Raw genomic sequence first — 21,658 nt, forward strand, 5'->3', positions numbered from 1 at the left:
CAGTTGAACAGGCCAATTCTTACATGTACATGGCCACATAAAAGTAGAACAGGGGCACAATTACAGAGTACATTAAAAATGATCAATTACAATAAAGCAAAAGCAGAATGAAAGCACTGTTGTGGGGCTCATTCAGGAGCCCGATGGCTGTAGGGGAGAAGCTGTCTTGAAGCCCGGTGGGGTGCAATTTCACATTTTCAAGCATTCTGACTTATTTCAGATCCTTGGAAACTGGAATCCATGAGGCACTGACACTACAGATACAAGGTCTTCAAAACAGCATCAATCCCATATAAGCCCAATTGTCCACGATCAAGCATCTTATTAAGCCAAAGATTAACCCATTAAGACTCTGGAATTTGATATGCATGAACTGAATTACAACTATTTTAAATGTAGATTGAAAAGAATCCCAGCAGCACTTTTTCCAGAAAGTACAAGATATTATTGACCACAATTTTTGGGGTTGTTAGCCCATTATCACATCCAGCCTCATGACCAGAGGAATAGCAGTGTGTATTTAACTAAGACTGTTTACCCATTTTCCCCTCATCCCTCCACTGGCAGAGCTGGTTAGAAGCTGCAGAGGTAGGAGAGGGACAAAGGTTTGTCATTTGGTTGCTGGCACAGAAGAGGCCATGGAGGATCTAAGGGGATAAAAGAAAGGGGAAAACCAGCCTAGGGTAAGAAAATGCCAGTGCCTCATGAATTTATAAACAAGTCCATCACGGGGGACCTTGACAAATGCCGTACTAAAATCCATATACACCACATTTACCGCCCTACCTTCATCAGTCCCTTTTGTTACCTCCTCAAAAAACTCCTTGTCTAAATTGGATTCCATCTCATACCTATAGCATGTAACATCAGGTTTTAAAATGAAAAGAAACCCAAGTTTCTGGCCTTGAATGATAAAACTTACCCTCAACTGCCCTGATGTGCACGGTAACCCCTGGATAGCATTTAGTCGGAGTAGGGTGACATTCCATTACTGTTGAGGCCCTTTGACTTCGCTCAAGCTCTGCTTCCAGCCTGAAATCATTCCAGGTTCATTTTATATTACATTTAACTTAGGCATACAGCATGGTAACAGGCCCTTCCAGCCCGTGCCACCCAATTGACCTTCAACCCAAGGTACGTTTTGAAGGCTGGGAGGAAACTGGAGCACCCGGAGGAAACCCACACAGACACAGGGAGAACATACAAACTCCTTATTAACAGAGCCGGATTCGAACCCAGTCACTGGCGCTCTACCAGCACGACACTAACCATGCAGCCCTAAAGTCATTTTTTTTAAAGTTTTTAAATTATTATTCTGGAGAAAATAACAAAACCCTTGGGTGCAAGGACAGGACCATCAAGTTTGAAAAGAGTAAAGTGGAAACTGCTCAGCGATGCCAAATTCAAGGTTTGAAAGCCATGGATTTCAGGAAAGTTCAAGGAAGGTGAAGAGTAGAATGAGTAAGAATTTGATATAAAATGAGAATTCTTCAAGTTTTCAGCACAAAAAGGATCCACAGAACATTGCAGTGACTTCAACCACACGCAAAAAAAAGACCAAAGACCAAGGTGAAAGAGAAGACCTGAATTCTCCACCGTGTTCAGAGCAATGAGAAGCAAACTCCACAGCAGGTGAGCCCCATGTAATAGACTGTCAAACACTTGGTACATTATTATGCCCCACATCATTCAACACAAATACTATAATCTCTCACATACAAGACATGCAACATTTATATTTGTTTTTAAAATGTAGACCTACGGCACAGTAACAGGCCCTTTTGGCCCACGAGCTCTTGCTACCCAAATACCCCAATTAGTCTAGAACCCCCTAAGTTTTAAATTTAGATGCAGAATGGAAACAGGCCCTTCCGACCCACAAACACATGCAACTCAATTACACCCAATTAACCTAAAACCCCGGTACATTTTTTTGAAGGGAGGAAACCAGAGCACCCGATGAAACCCATGCAGACATGGGGAGAATGTACAAACTCCTTACAGTCAGTGCCAGATTCGAACCTGGGTGGCCGGCGCTGAAATAGCATTGTGCTAACCACTAACCGTGCCATCTCAAATATTTCTGCTACCCCGTAACCTTATCCTGACAACCTTTAATGGTAGGAGTGGGGGGGGCACGGCCTCAGTAATATTGACTGTACCTCAATGGCATAGGTCTCGATGATACCTTTTTATATCTTGCTCCAGCTTATCAACCTGCTTCTTTGCTGCCAGCAGCTGTCCCTCCAGATTGCACACCAGGGCCTCCTTCGCCTGGATCTCATGATAGAGCCTCTTCTGCGCCTTCTCTGCATCATTGCACATGTCCGTCAGGTTTTGTGTCTTTCTCTTCAAGGATGCATTTTCATTCTTCTCACCTTCAAGCTTAAGAACATGACACAACATTAAGGCACATGGCAGCAGGTGACAGCAGCAAGTGGTCCTCAAGCAAGGTGTTCATAAATCAACAATAACATAGAACATTATAGCACATTCAACCCTCGATGTTGTGCCGACCTATATATTCCTACCAAAGAAACGGAACCCTTCCTACCTCATAACCCTCTACTTCTTTCCTCCATGTGCCTGTCTCTCTTAAATTCCCCTAATGTTTCAGGCTCCACCACTGCTCCTGACAAGGCATTTCAGGCATCCACAACTCTTTGTGTTAAAAACTTAACCCCTGTTGTCTCCCCTTAAACTTCCCTCTCTTCACCTCGTACAGATGTCCTCTGGTGTTTGCTATTCCTGCTCTGGGAAAAAGGTGCTGGCTGTCCACTTTATCCACGTCTCTCCAAATCTTGTAGACCACTATTAAGTCTCCTCTCATCCTTCTTCTATCCAAAGAGAAAAGCCCCAGCTCCATGTTCACTGATCCAGGCAACATCCTGGTAAATTTCCTCTGCAACCTCTCCACAGCTTCCACATCTTTTCTATAATGTGACCAGAACTGAACACAATATTCTAAGCGTGGTCTCACCAGGGATTTGTAGACTAGCAACATGACTTCTCGATTCTTGAACTCAATCCCCCTATAAACGAAATCCAGCATCCCATAGGCCTTCTTCATTATCCTATCAATCTGCCCGGCAACATTGAGAGATGTATAGATTTGGACGCCAAGGTCCCTCTGTTCTTCCACACTGTTAAGTATCCAACTATTAACCCTGTGCTCAGCCTTCTGATTTGAAAATGCATCACCTCATCCTGATTCTCCCATGAAACCTTCCATTGTCTGCTTCTTACAAATGACCTCTGACTAGGCAAGAAGGACTCAGTAGGTCAAGCAGCATCCATGGAGAAAAATGTTCAGTCAACATTTTGGGTTAGGATCCTTTATTGAGTCCTTACTCAAAAGTGACTGACCATTTCAATCTTACACAATCTTACAAGCTGGATAAACTCAGCCAAGCATGCAGCGTTCTTTATGTGGCAAAGATAAAGATACATAACCAACAAGCCCTTCATCAAGGTACCAGTAAAATGTAGGTAGGCACCCAAACAAATTAGTGGGAGTGAGGGAAAGAGGAAGGAGCACAGTCCCACAGGCAGGTGATAATAAGGGAGGGAGGGCACACCAGCAAACAGGGAAGGGAGAGTAGCTCTATGAATGGAGAGGGAAGGGGATGGAGAGAGAGAGGAATAGGGAAGAGAGGAAGAATGGGGAGGAGGCTAGCAGAAACCAGAGAAATCGATGTTAATGACATCTGGTTGGAGAGTGCCCAGACAGAAAATTAGGTCTTGCTTCTCCAATTTACGGGTGGTCTTGTTTTGATAGTGCATGAGGCCATGGACTGACATGTCAGCGTGGGAGTGGGACGCAGAATTGAAATGGTTGTTCACGGGGGAATCACTGTTATTGACGTGGACAGAATGAAGGTGCTCAGCAAAGTGATCTCCCAGGCTGCGCCCAGTCTCTCCAATGTAGAGAAGGCCACCACAGGAGTAGGCAAATGGGGAGAGCACAGTCATAGGAAGAACGTACAAACTCCTTACAAAAAGCGCAGGATTCCAACCCTGGTCCCGATCACTGAAACAGCGGTGCACTGATGATGCTCTTATGCAATATTTATTTCCTGGCAATTCCCATTTTATAATATACACAATAAAATTCAGAAAATTAGATTAGAAATTTAAAAGCCATCGAGGGAGAAAATGACCTTTTGAGTTTGTTTTTGGAACGCAATTTCCAAACTATCCAACTGAAGCTGCTTCTGTTGTCGTTCCTTCTTTAGTTTCTCCAGCTGGCTCTCGTATTCCAATATTTTCTGCATTGCTTGGCTGGATAATCCAGATTTCCATTCCTCCAATGCCCAACTCATGACAGCAGTGAGACAACATCAACAATCAGATCTGAAAGTGACAAAAGAAGATCTCAAAAACATGGAAACACAACGACGAGATATTTGTAGACGAAATGTTAAAAAAAATACAGCAATGTCGGAGCTGCTGCAACGGCAACACAGTCGCTGGTGCGGACCTGCCAAGAGTAAGGAGACACACCGCTCCTCCGCAGTGTTTTACCACTACTCCAACTACCGATGGCTTTGTACAGGCTTTAAACAGCCTGTTAAAAGGTTTATTTTAAAATACCGAGACAGCAGGGTCTGAGCCCAAGATAGCGGTGACTATGAGGGGTTACAGTCTCCAGGGAAGTAAGAGGACTGGCACAAGGCACCAGAAAATGGGGAGACCCCCCCCCCCCACCACCGTTTGAGAAGGAGAAGCAGAGGACGGGACGGTGTCCACAGCAGCAGACCAATGAGAGGCTCTGAGGCTGAAGCACACACACAAACCCAGCGGGACTGACAGGAGACTCGAGGCGAGGAATCCATGTAGGACGTTGGATGCTGGCGACTGCGGACAAAGGACTCACACCAGTCTGTGGACTGCTGGGGTAGGCTCGAGACTGGCTGAAAGGTTACATGGAATTGGAACCAGGATGAGAGAGGATGCTGAAGGCTACCTGATCGTATCGGAGGTTTGGATTTGGAGCTCGGGTTGCCAATGGTTTGGACTGGTGTCTGTGTGGCTGAGGAGGCTGTGGGAGCTCTGGAAGCGAATCCACACACTCATTGACTCTGGGGTAACTCTCTATGCTTCTCTTTCTTTAACTATAAGAGGCACCTGGCAATTTCAACTCAGGGCGAATCTGTCTGCTTTACCACAGACTAATGCAAATTTCTCGCAATGTTACACCTGTTTTATTACACGTCAATAAAGGAATCTTGAATCTTCTGACTTGATATAAGGAAAGTTGAGTCCTGATACCTTCACATTGCTTCTTGTTCTCTACACTTTCATCCCCATTCTCAAGATGTAATTTCTCATAGGATTCCCTCATGGGGGGCGGGGGAGGGGTTCAGCTATGAGGAGAGATTGAGTTGTCTGGGACTGTACTTGCTGAAATTCAGAAGAATGAGAGAAGATCTTATAGAAACATAAAATAGATAAGATAGAGGTTGGTAAGTTGTTTTCACTGGTAGGTGAGACCAGAACTAGGGATATTGCCTTAAGATTCAGGGATGAAGATGAGGAGGAACTGGTGGTGAATCTGTGGAATTCTCTGCAGTGGAGGCGACCTCAATATCTAAGACAAGGTTGGATAGATTTTTACATAGTAAGGGAGTTAAGGGATGTGGGGAAAGGGCAGGTAGGTGGAGATAAATCTGTCATCAGATCAGCCATGATCTTATTGAATGGCGAAGCAGGCTCGACGGACCAGAAGGCTGACTCCTCCTCCTGTTTCTGAAGTTCTTGTGTGATAATCATCAGAAATGGAGCAACTACTTTGCAACAGAGGAACTATTCTTTTACCAAAACATTCACGCACAAACACTTGGCTGTAGCACTCAATTCTGGTGTGCCTTGTGTGCACTTTCCAACAAAGATTCCAGACACTGCCACATTCATAATGTCAACTACTGATTGGCTGTAAAATTCAATAAACAGAAAGTAGGTACTTAATTTCCTCTCCCTCCTCCCTTGGAGCATCACCATGGGACGACGGGACAACTCCAGAAACTTCTTTCATCTTAGCCTCTTGTGCTGCCTGCACGCACGAAGAGTGAGATTTAGTCATATGAATGTATGATGTACTGATTGACTAAAATTCTTACAGTCATGAAGTAATGCTTAGTGAAGCAGTTAGCACAACACTTACAGTGCCGCAGGTTCGAATCCCGCACTGTCTTTAAGAAGTTTGTACTGTCTCCTCCTGGCTGCTTGGGTTTTCCCCAGTCTCCTCCCACCCTCCAAAAAGTACGGGGCTGTAAGTTAATTTGGGCGAAATTGGGTGGCACAGGTTTAAATGGCCGAAATCCGCCTCTATTGTTTCATTATTTTTTTTTAAATTAAAAGGTATGCAAGTTACACCAATGACAATAGTTATAAATTAAATGACCACAATATGCTATGAGGCATAAAAATAGAGCTATTTAAAAGATTAAATGAATACATATTCAGTTTCACTCACAAATCCACCATATACCGCACATCTGCCTTGGACCCCTCTATGCCCAGAATCAACAAGGACAGGATTCTCCTTGTTCCTACCCACCATCCCTACATACAATATATCATACTCCGGCATGTCTGCTCTCTACGTGATCCCACCACCAGGCATATCTTCCCCTCTTCTCACCTCTCCGCAGGGACCATTCATCCATTCCCACTAATCACCCCCTATGAGTGCAGAAAATGTAACACTACCACCTACAACCCATCCCTCATCACCATTCGTGGCCCCATGCAGCCTCCCCGTGTGAAGCAACATTTCACGAGGATCTGTGGGGATCATCTACTGCATCCAGTGCTCCTGTTGTGGCCTCCTCTACATCAGAGACTCAATGCACACCAGAAGATCACTTCGTTGAGTATCTTCACTCTGTCCACTGCAATATCAGGCATCTCCCAGTGGCAACCCAGTTCAATTCCCCGCACTCCCATGCCGATACATCCGTTCATGCACTGCCAGACACAGATCACCACAAATTGGAGGAACACCTCATTTTCCATCTGGGCACCCTCATCGATTTCTCTGGATTACGTTAAGCGTTCCCCCTCCACCTCTGTCTCTCTCCTTCCTTATCCCTCTGCCTCTTTTCCTCCAGTTTCTACTAGCCTTTCTCCCTTCCCTTTCTCTGTCTCCTTTCTTCCAGCTATCCACCCACTTCCCTCTCCATTTACAGAGTCCTTTACATAGCAAAGGTAAAAATACATAACTGACGTTTCGGGCCTGAGCTCTTCATCAAGGTATGGAAGAATGTCGGCACGTGTCCGAACAAAAGAGTGAGGGCAAAGGCAGGAGGTGATAGGTGGGGAAGGGAAAGAGGGACAGCAGTGATCAGGGGAAGGAGAGGTGGCTGGGTGAGTGGAGGGTGAAGGGAGGGAGGGGAACTGGAAAAACTGGAAAGAGGGAGGGGAAAATAGACCAGCAGAAACCAGAGAAGTTTATGTAAATCCCATATGGCTGGAGACGGGAAATAGGCGTTGTTCCTCCAAACTACGGGTGGTCTGAGTGGGATAGTACATAAGGCCATGGACAGACAGACATGTAAGCATGGGAGTGTGAGACTGGTTGCAAATTGTGACTCTCCATATTGGAAGTTGCAAATTGGGGTATCACTTCGCAGAGAACCTCTGCTCCTCCACTTCAGTAACAGAGGCCTCCCAGTAGCCAACCATTTCAATTCTGCATCAAACTTCTATGCTCATATGCATGTCCATGGCCCCCTCATCAAGATATGGACAAAACGTGGGCAGGCGCCCGAACAAAATGTTAGGGGGAGGGCCAGCAGGGGGAGCATGGTCACAAAGGGAGGGCACATAAGTATGCTGGGGAGGCTGGACAGCAAAGATGCATGCATCAGGATGCTGTTTATCGACTACAGTTCAGCATTTAATACATCATCCCCTTAAAATTTTTCAGCAAACTCCAAGACTGGGACTCAGCACCCCAATGCTTAATTGGATCATGGATTTCCTCATCTCCAGACCACAATCAGTGAAGATTCGTAAAAAGTTCTTCTCCACAATCTCCATTCGGACCGGGCACCACAGGCTGTGTTCTCATCACCCTGGTCTACTCACTTTATACTCATGACTGTGTAGATGATTCGACAATAACACTATCTACATATTTGCCGATGATACCACGATAGTGGGTTGTATAAAGGAAGGGGATGAGTTAGCATACAGGATGGAGATTGAAAACTTGGCTGAATGGTGCACCAATAACCACCTTACACTCAACGTCACCAGAACGAAGGAGCTGATTGTTAACTTCAGGAAAGCCAGAGGTATACAATCCAGTGATTATTGGGGAATCTCCAGAGGTGGAGAGGGTGAGCATATTGAGGTTCTTGGGAGTCACTATCTCAGAGGATCTTTCTTGGACCCAACACACCAACAGCATCATGAAGAAAGCACGTCAGCACCTCTACATCCTCAGGTGTTTGCGAAGGTTTGGTATGACATCAAAAACCCTGGCAAATTTCTACGGAGGTGTGGTGGAAAGTATGCTGTCCGGCTGCATCATGGTCCGATATGGGAACACCAATACCCCTGAGCATCAAGCCCTCCAAAGGTAGTGGACACAACCCCAGGACAGTACAGGCAAAACCCTCCCCATTATCGAGTACATCTACAGGAAACACTGCTGACTGCGGGGGCAGCAGCAATCATCTAAGACCCACACCACCCAGCACACGCTTGGTTCTCACTGCTGCCATCAATAAAGAGGTCTCGGTGCCACAAGACTTGCACCACCAGGTTCAGGAAGGGGGCAAGTTTCGTCAGCAAGACTGATTGAGAAGGAATCAGTGGCGGATGTCCTGGAAGAGGAATCTCTCTCTGAAAACCAGCTAGAACCCTCCTGAGTGGTAACCATCGGCCTGTTAAGAAACTAAGTCTGGTGAACTTTGTTAACACTAACTTCTGTGCACAGTACAAGAATTGCCTGCAACCGGTGAGATTGGACTGCATTCCAAAGAACTTTTCTAGTCTTAAGAATACATTACTCGCACCTGCGCTCAGTATTAGAGGAGTAATAAGTTAAGGTTTAATTCTGTTTTCTTGTTCAATTATAATTAAAAACTACTTTTGTTTAAGTAACCCTGTTGTGGTGCTGCTGGTTTTTGGGATCCTCTGGACTCCGCAACACACCCTCAACTCATGGCTGTGTGTGCAAATTGCACGCTGTCAGAGCTGCCAAGGCTGCTTGTTTTTGATGCTGATGGAGCCGCCCACGGATGGTGTGGACGGGGCTGTTGATGTGGAGTTCCTGGGGTCTGCGCCAATTCCGGGAAAGAGCCCAGATCCCAGCACTCCAGGAGTGATTGACAGCGCAACCGAACCCCACCCCCCGAGGGCCGGACCGCGTGGTCGTGACGACTGACTGGCAGCGGCCAGCAGCCAATCGGACAGCGAGGCTCCCACCCGCCGACCAATTGGATTACGAGGCTCCCACCCGCCGACCAATCCACAGCCGAGGGGGGACGGGTCGGTGTGAACAGGCGAGTTAGTGACAAAAAGTGGGAAAACAAATCACTGCAAAGCAATTTTTGAAGTTTTTCGGGCGGTTTAAGATCCTTTCAAGCATGACGGCTGGAAACTGTAGGTAAGTTCACTCAAGGGAAATTTTTATGAGAGAAAATCAAGAAAATTAATTAAATCAAAACTTTTAAAATAAAATTTGCAATATTAAATCTCAGATTCTTACCCCCCCAGAAAAAGCGTGTTCCGTTCACGATATTAGGAAGCAGTTCTGCAATTAAAGGCTTTCTATTCCATTTTTCTCCTTCGCCTTCCTCGCCCTCACTTGCAGCTCGCGCCCCCAGAGCGGCGTGCCCTGATTGGGTGACGTCACCGCGCCGACCGGGCGATCCCCGTCGAGATGACGTTATCGCGCCCGGCCGGGCGTCCCTTCACGGCCTCCCGCTCCTCCCCAACTCACGTTCCCATGGGAACCGGCCTCAAGCAATCAAAGTGCCCATTATCTTTCTTTTAAGATTAGATGATCCATACTCTATCATTGTATGTAATTATGGGAAGTTATATGAGTCTTTTTCAAAAATTGACATAAGAAACCTAATGCACCCTTGCCATTTACTTAAAATCGTGGCTGATCTGCCACCAAATTCTATTTATTTGTGCCTCATCTTCATAAGGGCAGACTTTCCTGTCATTTTTACATTAAAATTGTTGAATTTAGACGGCAACAGGCTATTCTGGCCCCGCTTGCCCGTGCCGCCCAATTAACCCACACCCCACCCTAGCTGGTATGCTTCTGAAGGGTGGGAGCCCCCAACCCGGGAAAAACCCAGGCGGACGCAGGGAGGACGTCGCAGATGACACAGGATTCAAGCCCAGAACGCTGGTGCTGTAAAGGCGTGGTGCTAACCGCTACGCCGACCCATGCTGCCCAAGAAATAGGAGCAGGTAAAAAGGAGCAACGCTGGAGAAACTCAGCAGGTCCAAACAGTGCACTTAACATAGCAAAAATAAAGATCCATAACCAACATCTCGGGCTTGAGCCCTTCATCGAGCCTGCCCTACTATTCAATGAGATCATGGCTGATTAGATAATAGGCTCATGTCCACCGACCTGCCATTTCCCCATATCCCTTCATTCCTTTGCTATGTAAAAATCTATCCAACCCTGTCTTAAATATATTTACTGAGGTTGCCTCCACTGCTTCAATGGGCCACGAATTCCACAGATTCCCCACCCTTAGGGAAAAGCAGTTCCCCCTCATCTCTGACCTAAATCTACTTCCCTGGATCTTGAGCCCTAGTTCTGGTCTCCCCCCACCAATGAAAACAACTTACCTGCCTCTATCTTTTCATAATTTTATAGTTTCTGTAAGATCCCTTCTCATTCTAAATTCCAGTGAGTATAATCCCAGATGACCTGATCTCTTTTCATGGATTTACCCCTTCATCCCTGGAATCAACCTCCTCTGCACCGCCCCAAAACCAGCACATCCTTCCTCAAGGAAGGAGACCAGAACGCACGTGGTTCTCCAGATGCGGCCTCACCAGTACCATGTACAGTTGCAACAGAACTTCCCTGCTCCTAAATTCAAACCCTCTACCAATGAAGACCAACATTCCATTTGCCTTCTCAATAGCCTGCTGCACCTGCAAACCAGCCTTTTACGATTCATACACAAGTCCTTCTCCACTGCAGCACGTTGCCTCACTTACAATTAAATAATTTGCAGACTTTCCATTATTTCCTTCCAAAGTAGATGGCCACACATTTACCAACATTGTCAGATTATTAAGGGCTTCGTTGCAGAAGGGCTCAAGCCCGAAACATCGGCAATATATCTTTGTCGCGAGGCGGCTAAGTTCCTCTAGCATTTCAGTTTGAAAATGCCACACAGTGGACAACTCCCACACAAAGCCTGTAGCAAAACGATCAAAGATAAAGTTGTGGAATGTACCGCCCGCGTTCTTCATGAAAATTTAATATCTTCGTTCCAACTAAACATTGCAAAACTCCATTCAACCAAAATTACTTGCCTTGCTTTCTACGGTTAACGAATTACAGCAGACATCAACAGGAATGTATTCGGGATGAGTGCAGAGATCCAAATGGGCATGGTGGGTTAAAACTGGGAAAACCTAGTTGTTGAGGAGAACTGGTTTTACTTGTTTTTTTTAATGGTGTGTGCTTTTAAAAATGTTTCTCACAGGTTATTGACATTTTTTCCACAGCAGTTTCCTCCATTCCTGTTGGTGAATGACTCAGTTTCACCGAAAGCAGTAACACTTTTTTTCTGATCAAAGAACTGGAAGGCTCTCCATAAGAATACTGGAGGAACTTTGTCAGGCGGGAAACTATGGTAATGTGGTGTTTGTTCCCACAGGGAGTGGTTGAGAGGATTAGAGCAGATGCATTTAACCATATAACCATTTACAGAGTGGAAACAGGCCATGTCGCCCTTTTGAGTCCTCACCAGTTCACCTCCCAGTCTCCACCAATGACCCCCCAACCCCCTCACCTCCATGTACACATCCAACCTTCTCTTAAATGACAGAAGGGACTCTGCTGCAACTATCTCATTCGGAAGATCATTCCATTCTGCCACCACTCGCTGAGTGAAAAAGCCACCTCTAATATTTCTCCTAAAGTGTTGCCCCCTTACTCTTAATTCATGGCCTCTTGTTCCAACCTCCCCTGCCCTCAAGGGAAAGAGTCTGCTTATGTCTAGTCTATTCATGATTTTAAATACCTCTATCAAGTCCCCTCTCAGTTGTCTACGTTCCAATGAATAAAGTCCCAGTCTCCTTAATCTCTCCCTGTAATCCAGATGCTGTAAGCCAGGCAACATCCTTGTAAATCTTCTCTGCACCCTCTCCACATTATCTATATCCTTCGTATAATTTGGAGACCAGAAGTGAGCACAGTACTCCAAACCTGGCCTCACCAATGCCTTCAACAGCTGCAGCATCACCTCCCAGCTCCTATACTCTATGCTATGATTTATGAAGGTTCTATGCCTTCTTAACCACCCTGTCTACATGGGAATCCTGGAACATTCAAGTGCCAATCACAACCTTCCTTCAACCACATCTCGCTAATGGCCACAACATCATAATGCCACATGTCAATCCACACCATTAGCTCATCCAGCTTCCTTACTACGCTCCTCACATTAAAATAAATACATCTCAGAGATCTCCTTGTATTGGGAAAGGTTGTGGCTGTCATGTGACAGCACTGCCTCCCTACCTAGTCAGAAGACACACCAGCTGCCAATCAAGGTTTGGTTCTGCCCCACCCATTAGTGCACACCTTGCTGTTGGGCGCATGTAAATTACCTGGACTGGACTCTCCAGCCTGCCTGTACTTGGCCTTGGGTTATTGACTTTTGCAATTAGATTAACTCTCCTGCCACTGAGCTATTGGCCCCCAGTAAATGAAGTGGGCTTGTCCTTCCAGCAAGCCTCTGCTTGCCAAAGCCTCTGCTTGCCAAAGCCTCTGCTTGCCAAAGCCTCTGCTTGCCAAAGCCTCTGCTTGCCAAAGCCTCTGCTTGCCAAAGCCTCTGCTTGCCAAAGCCTCTGCTTGCCAAAGCCTCTGCTTGCCAAAGCCTCTGCTTGCCAAAGCCTCTGCTTGCCAAAGCCTCTGCTTGCCAAAGCCTCTGCTTGCCAAAGCCTCTGCTTGCCAAAGCCTCTGCTTGCCAAAGCCTCTGCTTGCCAAAGCCTCTGCTTGCCAAAGCCTCTGCTTGCCAAAGCCTCTGCTTGCCAAAGCCTCTGCTTGCCAAAGCCTCTGCTTGCCAAAGCCTCTGCTTGCCAAAGCCTCTGCTTGCCAAAGCCTGTGCTTGCCAAAGCCTGTGCTTGCCAAAGCCTGTGCTTGCCAAAGCCTGTGCTTGCCAAAGCCTGTGCTTGCCAAAGCCTGTGCTTGCCAAAGCCTGTGCTTGCCAAAGCCTGTGCTTGCCAAAGCCTGTGCTTGCCAAAGCCTGTGCTTGCCAAAGCCTGTGCTTGCCAAAGCCTGTGCTTGCCAAAGCCTGTGCTTGCCAAAGCCTGTGCTTGCCAAAGCCTGTGCTTGCCAAAGCCTGTGCTTGCCAAAGCCTGTGCTTGCCAAAGCCTGTGCTTGCCAAAGCCTGTGCTTGCCAAAGCCTGTGCTTGCCAAAGCCTGTGCTTGCCAAAGCCTCTGCTTGCCAAAGCCTCTGCTTGCCAAAGCCTCTGCTTGCCAAAGCCTCTGCTTGCCAAAGCCTCTGCTTGCCAAAGCCTCTGCTTGCCAAAGCCTCTGCTTGCCAAAGCCTCTGCTTGCCAAAGCCTCTGCTTGCCAAAGCCTCTGCTTGCCAAAGCCTCTGCTTGCCAAAGCCTCTGCTTGCCAAAGCCTCTGCTTGCCAAAGCCTCTGCTTGCCAAAGCCTCTGCTTGCCAAAGCCTCTGCTTGCCAAAGCCTCTGCTTGCCAAAGCCTCTGCTTGCCAAAGCCTCTGCTTGCCAAAGCCTCTGCTTGCCAAAGCCTCTGCTTGCCAAAGCCTCTGCTTGCCAAAGCCTCTGCTTGCCAAAGCCTCTGCTTGCCAAAGCCTCTGCTTGCCAAAGCCTCTGCTTGCCAAAGCCTCTGCTTGCCAAAGCCTCTGCTTGCCAAAGCCTCTCAAGCCAAAGCCTCTCAAGCCAAAGCCTCTCAAGCCAAAGCCTCTCAAGCCAAAGCCTCTCAAGCCAAAGCCTCTCAAGCCAAAGCCTCTCAAGCCAAAGCCTCTCAAGCCAAAGCCTCTCAAGCCAAAGCCTCTCAAGCCAAAGCCTCTCAAGCCAAAGCCTCTCAAGCCAAAGCCTCTCAAGCCAAAGCCTCTCAAGCCAAAGCCTCTCAAGCCAAAGCCTCTCAAGCCAAAGCCTCTCAAGCCAAAGCCTCTCAAGCCAAAGCCTCAAAGACCCACTCCTTCACTGGGCCACTCACTCACTGGCTGCTCCCTGCTGGCCGCTCCCTTATACTTACCCACCTTTTATTGGCCCCTTGGCCAACTAACCCCTTCACTTTCTCCAAGCTCTTCCTCCTCCTCCAGATAATCGCCCGAACTCCAGTCACCACCTACTCCGACTCATAGCTTGAACCAAGTGGAGGCTAGATTAAAGACAAGGGGTTATGCTGATGCAGAGGATGCTAGAATGGAGGGAAACGCTACAATAATGAACTACAATCATGGAGAAGGGTCACCATCAGCTCCACTTTGTGGGGAGATTTGGTATTTCTACAGGTGGAGAGCATTCTGACGGGTTGCGTCACTGCCTGGTATGGAGGTGCCAATGCACAAGGCAGAAAAAAACTCCAGTTGTTAACACAGCCTGCGACATCCTAGCACCAGGCTTTGAGAGGTTGGCCATGGCCAGTATTAACACCTCCCACTGCAATTCGCCTACCGTTACAATTATTCCACAGCAGACACAATATCACTGGTTCTCCACTCAGCTCTGCATCACCAAGGCAACAGAAACTCATACAGATGCTCTTCATTAACAACACCTCGGCCTTCAACACCATTTTTTCCCTCAGTGCTGGTCCGCAAGCCCCAAACTCTGGGCCTCTGCAACTGGACTCAGAAGACCACAATCAGTATGAATTTGAAACAGCATCTTGTCCTCACTGACAATTAACATAGACACACTTCAGGGATGCGTGCTTAGTCCACTGCTCTACTCACAAGACCAAGGACTAGACAGAAGCAGGCCACTAGGCCCATTGAGTCTGTTCCGTAAATCTACACTAAGCTACTCTACACTAGTTCCAATTTCCGGCCTTTTCCCCATATCCCTTGATGCCCTCACTAATGAGATACTTGTCTATTTCTTGATTAAATTCTCCCAGTGATCTGGCTGAATGCAGCAGTGAGTTCCACAGATCCACGACCCTCTGGCTAAATACGTTCTTCCTAATCTCTATTTTCAGACGATGACCCCTTGTCCTCGATTTACCCACCAAGGGAAACATCTTACCCGCATCTACCCTATCTAAACCTTTCAAAATACGAAATGCCTCTATGAGATCTCCTCTTATTCTCCTAGACACCAAATGAATACAACCCAAGAGCTGCCAAGTGCTCCTGTATGTTAGCCCCTGCATTCTGGGAATCATCCTAGTAAATCTCTGCACCCTCTCCAACAACATCACATCCTTTCTAAGATAGGGGGCCCAAAACTGCACACAGTTCTCCAAATGAGGCTTCACCAGTGCCCCATAGAGCCTCATCAACACCTCTTTACTCTTGTACACTATTCCTCTTGAAATGATGCCAACGTAGCATTCGCTTTCTTCACTACCAATTTCACCTGGTCATTAACTTTTAGGTTTTCCTGCACGAGGACACCCAGATCCCTTTGCACATCCAAGGTCTGAATTTTCACCCCATCCTCTACACCATTGTGTGGTCGAGCACAATTCCAATGCTTTCTACAAATTTCTTGATGTCATCACGGTAGTTGACAGATGACAATGAGGAAGCGTACAGGAGGGAGATAGATCAGCTCATTGAGTGATGTCACAACAACCTTGCACTCAACATTAGCAAACTAAGATGATTGTGGAAACCAGGAGAACATTAACCAGTCCTCATTGAGGGGTCAGCAATGGAGAGGGTCAAGAACTTCAAATTCCTGGGTGTCAACATCTCCGAGGAACGGTCCTGGAGCCTCCATGTTGACGCAACCACAATGAAGGCTCATCAGCGGCTAGACTTTATGAGGAGTTTGAAGAGATTCAGGATGTCACCTAAGACTCTTGAAAAACCTCTACAGGTGTACCATGGAGAACATTCTGGCTGGTTGCTTCACTGCCTGGTACGGAGGTGCCAATGCTCAGGACAAGAGAAAACTCCAGGGGGTTGTTAACTCGGCCTGCGACATTACAAGCACCTCTTTGAACATGAAAACAGAATCAAACTTAACTTATCTCAATTGACTCACTTAACCTACTTAAACCCCCTCAAATTCTAAGCGCAAATGTGTGTAATGTGTATATAAGTTTAGAAAAGTTCTTTGGTTCACAGTCCAATCTCACTGGTTACAGGCAATTCTTGTACAGTGCACAGAAGTTAGCATTAATAAAGTCCACCAGGCTTTGGTGCTTAACAGGCAAATGGTTACCACTCAGGAGGTTCTTGTTGGTTTTCAGAGAGAGAGTTTTCTCATGCCAGGACAGCCTCTCCAGTGTCTTGCTGATGAAACCTTCCCCCTTTCAGGGTTCTCCAGATGATCACCTCTTTCTTTCTGGTCACTTCAAAGTTACTTTCTGTTTCGCCTATTCCAAGGGAAACACCAGACAACCAGTCCTCTCCTTTGACCAGGCCATCTTCCAAAGCTTGCCAGCTTGTCCCTCTAGAACTGAAGTCTCTGGCCGCTTTCAGGTGCATTCTCCGCCATGAATGTGGAGATGCAGACCTGTGGAATGGTCGTTCAAGTGGCAGCCCTGGAATCGCTGCGCTGTCCACCTGAAAGGGACAGCTGCAGGAGAGGTGCCTCGGAGTGCACTCTGGCTCCTGTCCCCTTGGGACATCGGGGCAGGGGCGGCTGGCACGGGACTACGAGTGCAACTCAGAACATAACAAAAATTTCCCTCCCCTCCATCTGCATCTCCCATTGCCCGGGAATGGCAGCCAACCTATCATAACCTGAACACACTTTCTTCTCCCTCTCCCACTGGGAGAAGGTGCAAGGGGGTGAAAGCATGCAGCAAAAGGCTTAAATACAGTTTCTTCCCTGTGCTATGAAAAAAAATTAGCAGTGCTGCCAGAGATGTTGCAACAGCAACGCTGCGGCTTGTGTGGCCCCCAGGGAGAACGGGGAGCTAAAACACAGTGCTCCTCCACAGGGTCCTACAGTCTATTACCGACGGCACTGTATAGGTTTTAAATGTTTTGTTCAATGAGCTGGCAGTGTTTCATTTTAAAATCATGTGACTCCGGAATCTGGGCCTGAGACGACAGTGCCTGTGCTTTCAGCTGCCTCCTCGAGGGGTTGCAGGCTCCAGAGGACCAGTACAGGGCACCAGAAAACAGGGAGAACACCCTCCCCCCGCATGAAAAGGAGAGGTCGACACAATCCAGAGGACGGGGACAACGGTGGCGGACCTGGGAGGGGCACCTAGAACACATAACCGGCGGGCTATTGGCGACTCGAGGTGAGGAGCCCATGCGGGCTGATGGTGACTCCAAGGGATTCGCACCAGGCTGTGGACTGCTGGTGGCTGGCTCCAGGCCAGCAGAAGGGGCGGCAGGTATTGGAATCGAGATGCGAGAGGGCGTTGAAGGGGTCCCGATCGCGCCGAAGGCTTGGATCTGGAGCTCAGGTTGCCGATGGTTTGAACTGGAGTCTGTGTGGCTGCGGGAGAGCTGGAGGTGAATCCATGAACACTCAGTGTTTCTGAAGGGACTTCTGTTTCTCTGACTGGAAGTGGCACTGGGCAATTTCTGCTGACGGTGAAGCTTTGCCTTATGGCAGATTAAATGCAATTTTGTGTAATATGGCATCTATTTTATTGTGACCAGAAAATCATCTTGAATCTTGCTCTTCATTGGTACTCTCTACTCTGCAAATTGTCTTCTACTTTATGTTTCTATGAATATTGGAGATGATTTGATAGACCAATCACAGAAGCACCCTTCTCATTATAAAAGGTGACAAATAAACTTCTTAAACTTACCAAAAACTCTTTCCAGCTGTCGAAAGACCATTGTCCCAAAACATTCTCTGCCATTCTCCGCTGCAGTCAAACCCTAGGATTTCCCGTCGTTTTTGCTTTTATTTTGATCCGTCCTTTAAACGTTGAGTCACTAACCACAGCCAGATGTTTTTTTTAACAGCTTTGCTCTGTGTTTAATCCATTTTTTCTCTCCCTCTCTCTCTCTCTCGTCTGTTTGTTGTGTCCTATCATTAAGGCTTTGACTAGGCTGGGTTCCTCCTCAACTTTTGGTCAGTGATGTGATCTGCTTGCAGTTGTTTTTGTTGGAACCAGCTACTTAAAACGTGGAAGGGCTGGGACAGTGGACTGACAGTGGTTAAGGACTGCAGTTCTGCGTAAAACATGAAAGTCTGCCGATCCTGTGATGGCACTGAAAACATAGATATGCTGGAGGAACTCAGCACTGATGGGTTCGGGCCCTGAGCTCTTCTTCAAGATATAAGTAAAATGCAGACAAGGCACCTGAATTAAAAGGCTGGGGAGAGGAGGGCAGGAGAGAATTGATCGGGGGTGGCTCTGTGATTGCAGATCTGGAGGGAGGGAGACAAGGAAAAGGGAAGAGAGGCAGGACTAGAGGAAAGGAGAAATAGGGATAGATGAGGGGGGGGGAATTAACAGAGACCAGAGAAGTCAATGTTCATCCATTTGTAGGGCTGCAGTTTTACAAAGTGAATGCCCACAAGTTCTAGGATCCTTCCACTACTGCACATTGAATGGCTAAGATGGTGGCTAAGTCCCTCAAACAACAGAAGTGGGAATATCCATGAGGGGGTGAGGGATATTAGCAGCAAATGGCTAATACCACAATGTACAATATGGATATGACATCATGAATTACAAAAAACTTTGCACTATTTTTGTGTATCCATGAATGTGACACTGAGAAGACAAAAAGGCCTTATATTATGTTTGTGTATATTTATATATTGTAAATAAAGTCTATTTTGAAATATATATAAAAAAAACAAGTTCTAGAGTACAGCGTCAAGAAGAGAGCTGACAGATCTGTGCGGTTCTGGCCTCCTTACTTGAGGAAGGATGAACCTGCTTTGAAGGCAGTGCAGAGGAGGTACACCAGGTTGATTCCAGGGATGAGGGGATTGGCCTATGAGGAGAGAATGAATCGTCTGGGACTAGACTCGCTGGAATTTAGGAGAATGAGATGGGATCTTATAGAAATGTTTAAAATTATGAAAGGCTTAGATAAGGTAGAGGTAGGTAGGTTGTTTACACTGGTGGGGGAGCCCAGAACTAGATTGAAGGTAGTGGATTTAGGACGGAGATGAGGGGGAACTGCATTTCCCAGAGGGGGGTGAATCTATGGAATTCTCTGCCCATTGAAGCAGTGGAGGCAACCTCAGTAAATAGATTTAAGACAAGGTTGGATGGGTTTTTACATAGTAATGGAAATGCAGAAAAGGCAGGTAGGTGGAGATGAGCCTATCATAATAACATTGAATAGTTCTGGTCTCCCCACCAATGAAAACAACTTACCTTCCTTTATCTTATCTCTGCCTTTCATTATGTGGTAGAACAGGGAGATCTGGGAATGAATACATAATTCCCTGAAAGTAGCGTCAAAGATATTGCCCTTTGTGAGAGATAATAGAATATATGAAGTAAAGCAAGTATGAATAAAATAAGGAATACTGGACTGGACTAGAGGAAGTTAAGTAAGTGCTGAGTAGGGATGAATTCCGATAAGAGTGTAAGGAAGGGTTACGCAAGTATAATAGAAAGAATTAGCAAGTTCTATATTAATAAGTCCTGGTGGGTTGAGATGTGTGAATAAGGACAAAGGCAGATTCATGAATAAGGACAATGACATGATGGGACCCAGACAGGATACCACCCCCCCCCCCCATGGTTTTTCTTTACAGAAACTGCACGTAGGCAGACAGATTACCAAATGCCAAACCAATCCAGGAGGCAGAAGAATGTTGGGGGTGGGGGGGGGAGGGTACCTCTACACTGAAATGAACTGTATAAAAGTTGGGTGAGCCCCCCGTATGTGTGTGTATTCCCAGGGTAAGGGGAAGCACCCAACTTTGCACTGTTGTACAATAAATGTTCTTTGTTCTCAATTTTTGTCGAGTGAAATCTGTGAAGGTACTTCTGGTTCTCACAAATGGGGGTTCGTCCGGGATCGCACTCCCTCCACTGACAGAGTGCCCGACGACGTGGGTAGGTGCACCCCGGCTGATTCAGCTGGATTCCCGGACAACGGGTGACTGGTCAGTGAACGAAGCGATATCCGAGAAGAGGCATTGAGAACAAACGACGGGAGAACGTTAAGGAAGCGCGCTAGGAATAGCTACTGGATCCCGGTAAGAGGAATTTTATTTACCTGCTAGTATGGGAGGAGTAAGTAGCAAGGGAAACAGTCCTAAAGAAGGACGAGAAGATCAGATACCTAAACATAGTCCGTTAGGATTAATGTTATCTGATTGGGGTGCGGGGAAAAACTGTGGGAAAGATAAACAGACCATGGTTAGATATTGCTATCAGGAATGGGTTAAGAATCTGATAAAAGGGAGTTCGGTATATTGGCCAAAGTTCGGATCCGACGAGGACTGGATGTGTCAGGCATTGAACATCTGGCTCTACCAAAATCAAGGAGGTAATACCGAGAGCAGAGAATATGCAGCCTGTTGGCTCAGTGGATCGTATGATCAAATGATTTTGAGCGAAAAGGAATGTAAGAACAAGGATGAGGAACCTTCTGCCCCTGAAATACAAGGATGGGATGTGTTACATTCCCTTCCTCCACCTTATGCTCCCCCTGTGCCAGCTCCTATCTCCCCCCTCTCACCTACGCTTTACCCTTCTTTACCTTCCCCTCTTCCTCCACAGTTAGAGAAAGAAAAAGAAAGTAGGGGTGGTATGATGACCCGCTCACAGAGTACAAGATTACTACCTCAATTGACATGAGAGGGAGGAGACTTTGATTATGAGGGTCATTCAGAACAGAGTGAGAACCTTTGGGAGGGAAGGGCAAAATTTGTTGCCCGGAGGGCAGGAACCTAAACATCATAGAGGAGGGGATAAGCCAGAAATTTACTGGATGAGACCTTTACGAGAGGTTCCCTTGGGAGGGGATGTGGGGGGTCTTGGGTTCGTAAATGTGGCTCTGACCAGTACGGAGGTGCACAATTTTAAGAAGGAAATGACCTCTCTGATAGAAGACCCTCAGGGATGTGCAGAACAATTAGATCAATTTTTGGGACCTAATATATATACCTGGGATGAATTAATGTCTATCTTTAAGACTCTATTTACTTTGGATGAGCGTGGAATGATTCGCCAGGCAGGGATTAGAGTCTGGGATAGGGAACACCAAGAGGGACCAGAGGCGATACCTGGAGAAGCTAAATTTCCCCTGGTAAACCCAAATTGGGATAAGACTACTAATGATGGTCGCACGCGAATGGATGAGTACAGGGTTAATCTAGTAAAAGGAATGAAGGAGTCT

General features: G+C 46.8%; 1 protein-coding gene across 9 annotated transcripts in view; it reads right to left on the reverse strand.

Annotated features, from left to right (window-relative positions):
- The window catches only part of LOC138740835 (centromere protein F-like), a 55,056-nt gene extending 43,438 nt beyond the window's left edge, over positions 1–11,618 (reverse strand). For 8 of the 9 annotated variants that reach the window (XR_011343183.1, XR_011343178.1, XR_011343181.1 and 5 more), the window contains exons 1-4: positions 11,530–11,618; positions 4,161–4,353; positions 2,189–2,385; positions 923–1,032 (exon numbers count right to left, since the gene is read on the reverse strand). Coding sequence is in view for 3 of the 9 variants with exons in the window: in XM_069894029.1 (XP_069750130.1) it covers positions 923–1,032; positions 2,189–2,385; positions 4,161–4,322 (469 nt within the window). In the remaining 6 variants the exon portion in view is untranslated. Of the gene's footprint in view, positions 1–922; positions 1,033–2,188; positions 2,386–4,160; positions 4,354–9,721; positions 9,832–11,529 lie in introns of those variants that run through there. The other variant, XR_011343179.1, reaches the window with a different exon arrangement.
- Between the last annotated feature and the right edge of the window lie 10,040 nt (positions 11,619–21,658).

Source organism: Narcine bancroftii, chromosome 8 (assembly GCF_036971445.1).
Source record: "Narcine bancroftii isolate sNarBan1 chromosome 8, sNarBan1.hap1, whole genome shotgun sequence".
Classification (NCBI taxonomy): domain Eukaryota; kingdom Metazoa; phylum Chordata; class Chondrichthyes; order Torpediniformes; family Narcinidae; genus Narcine; species Narcine bancroftii.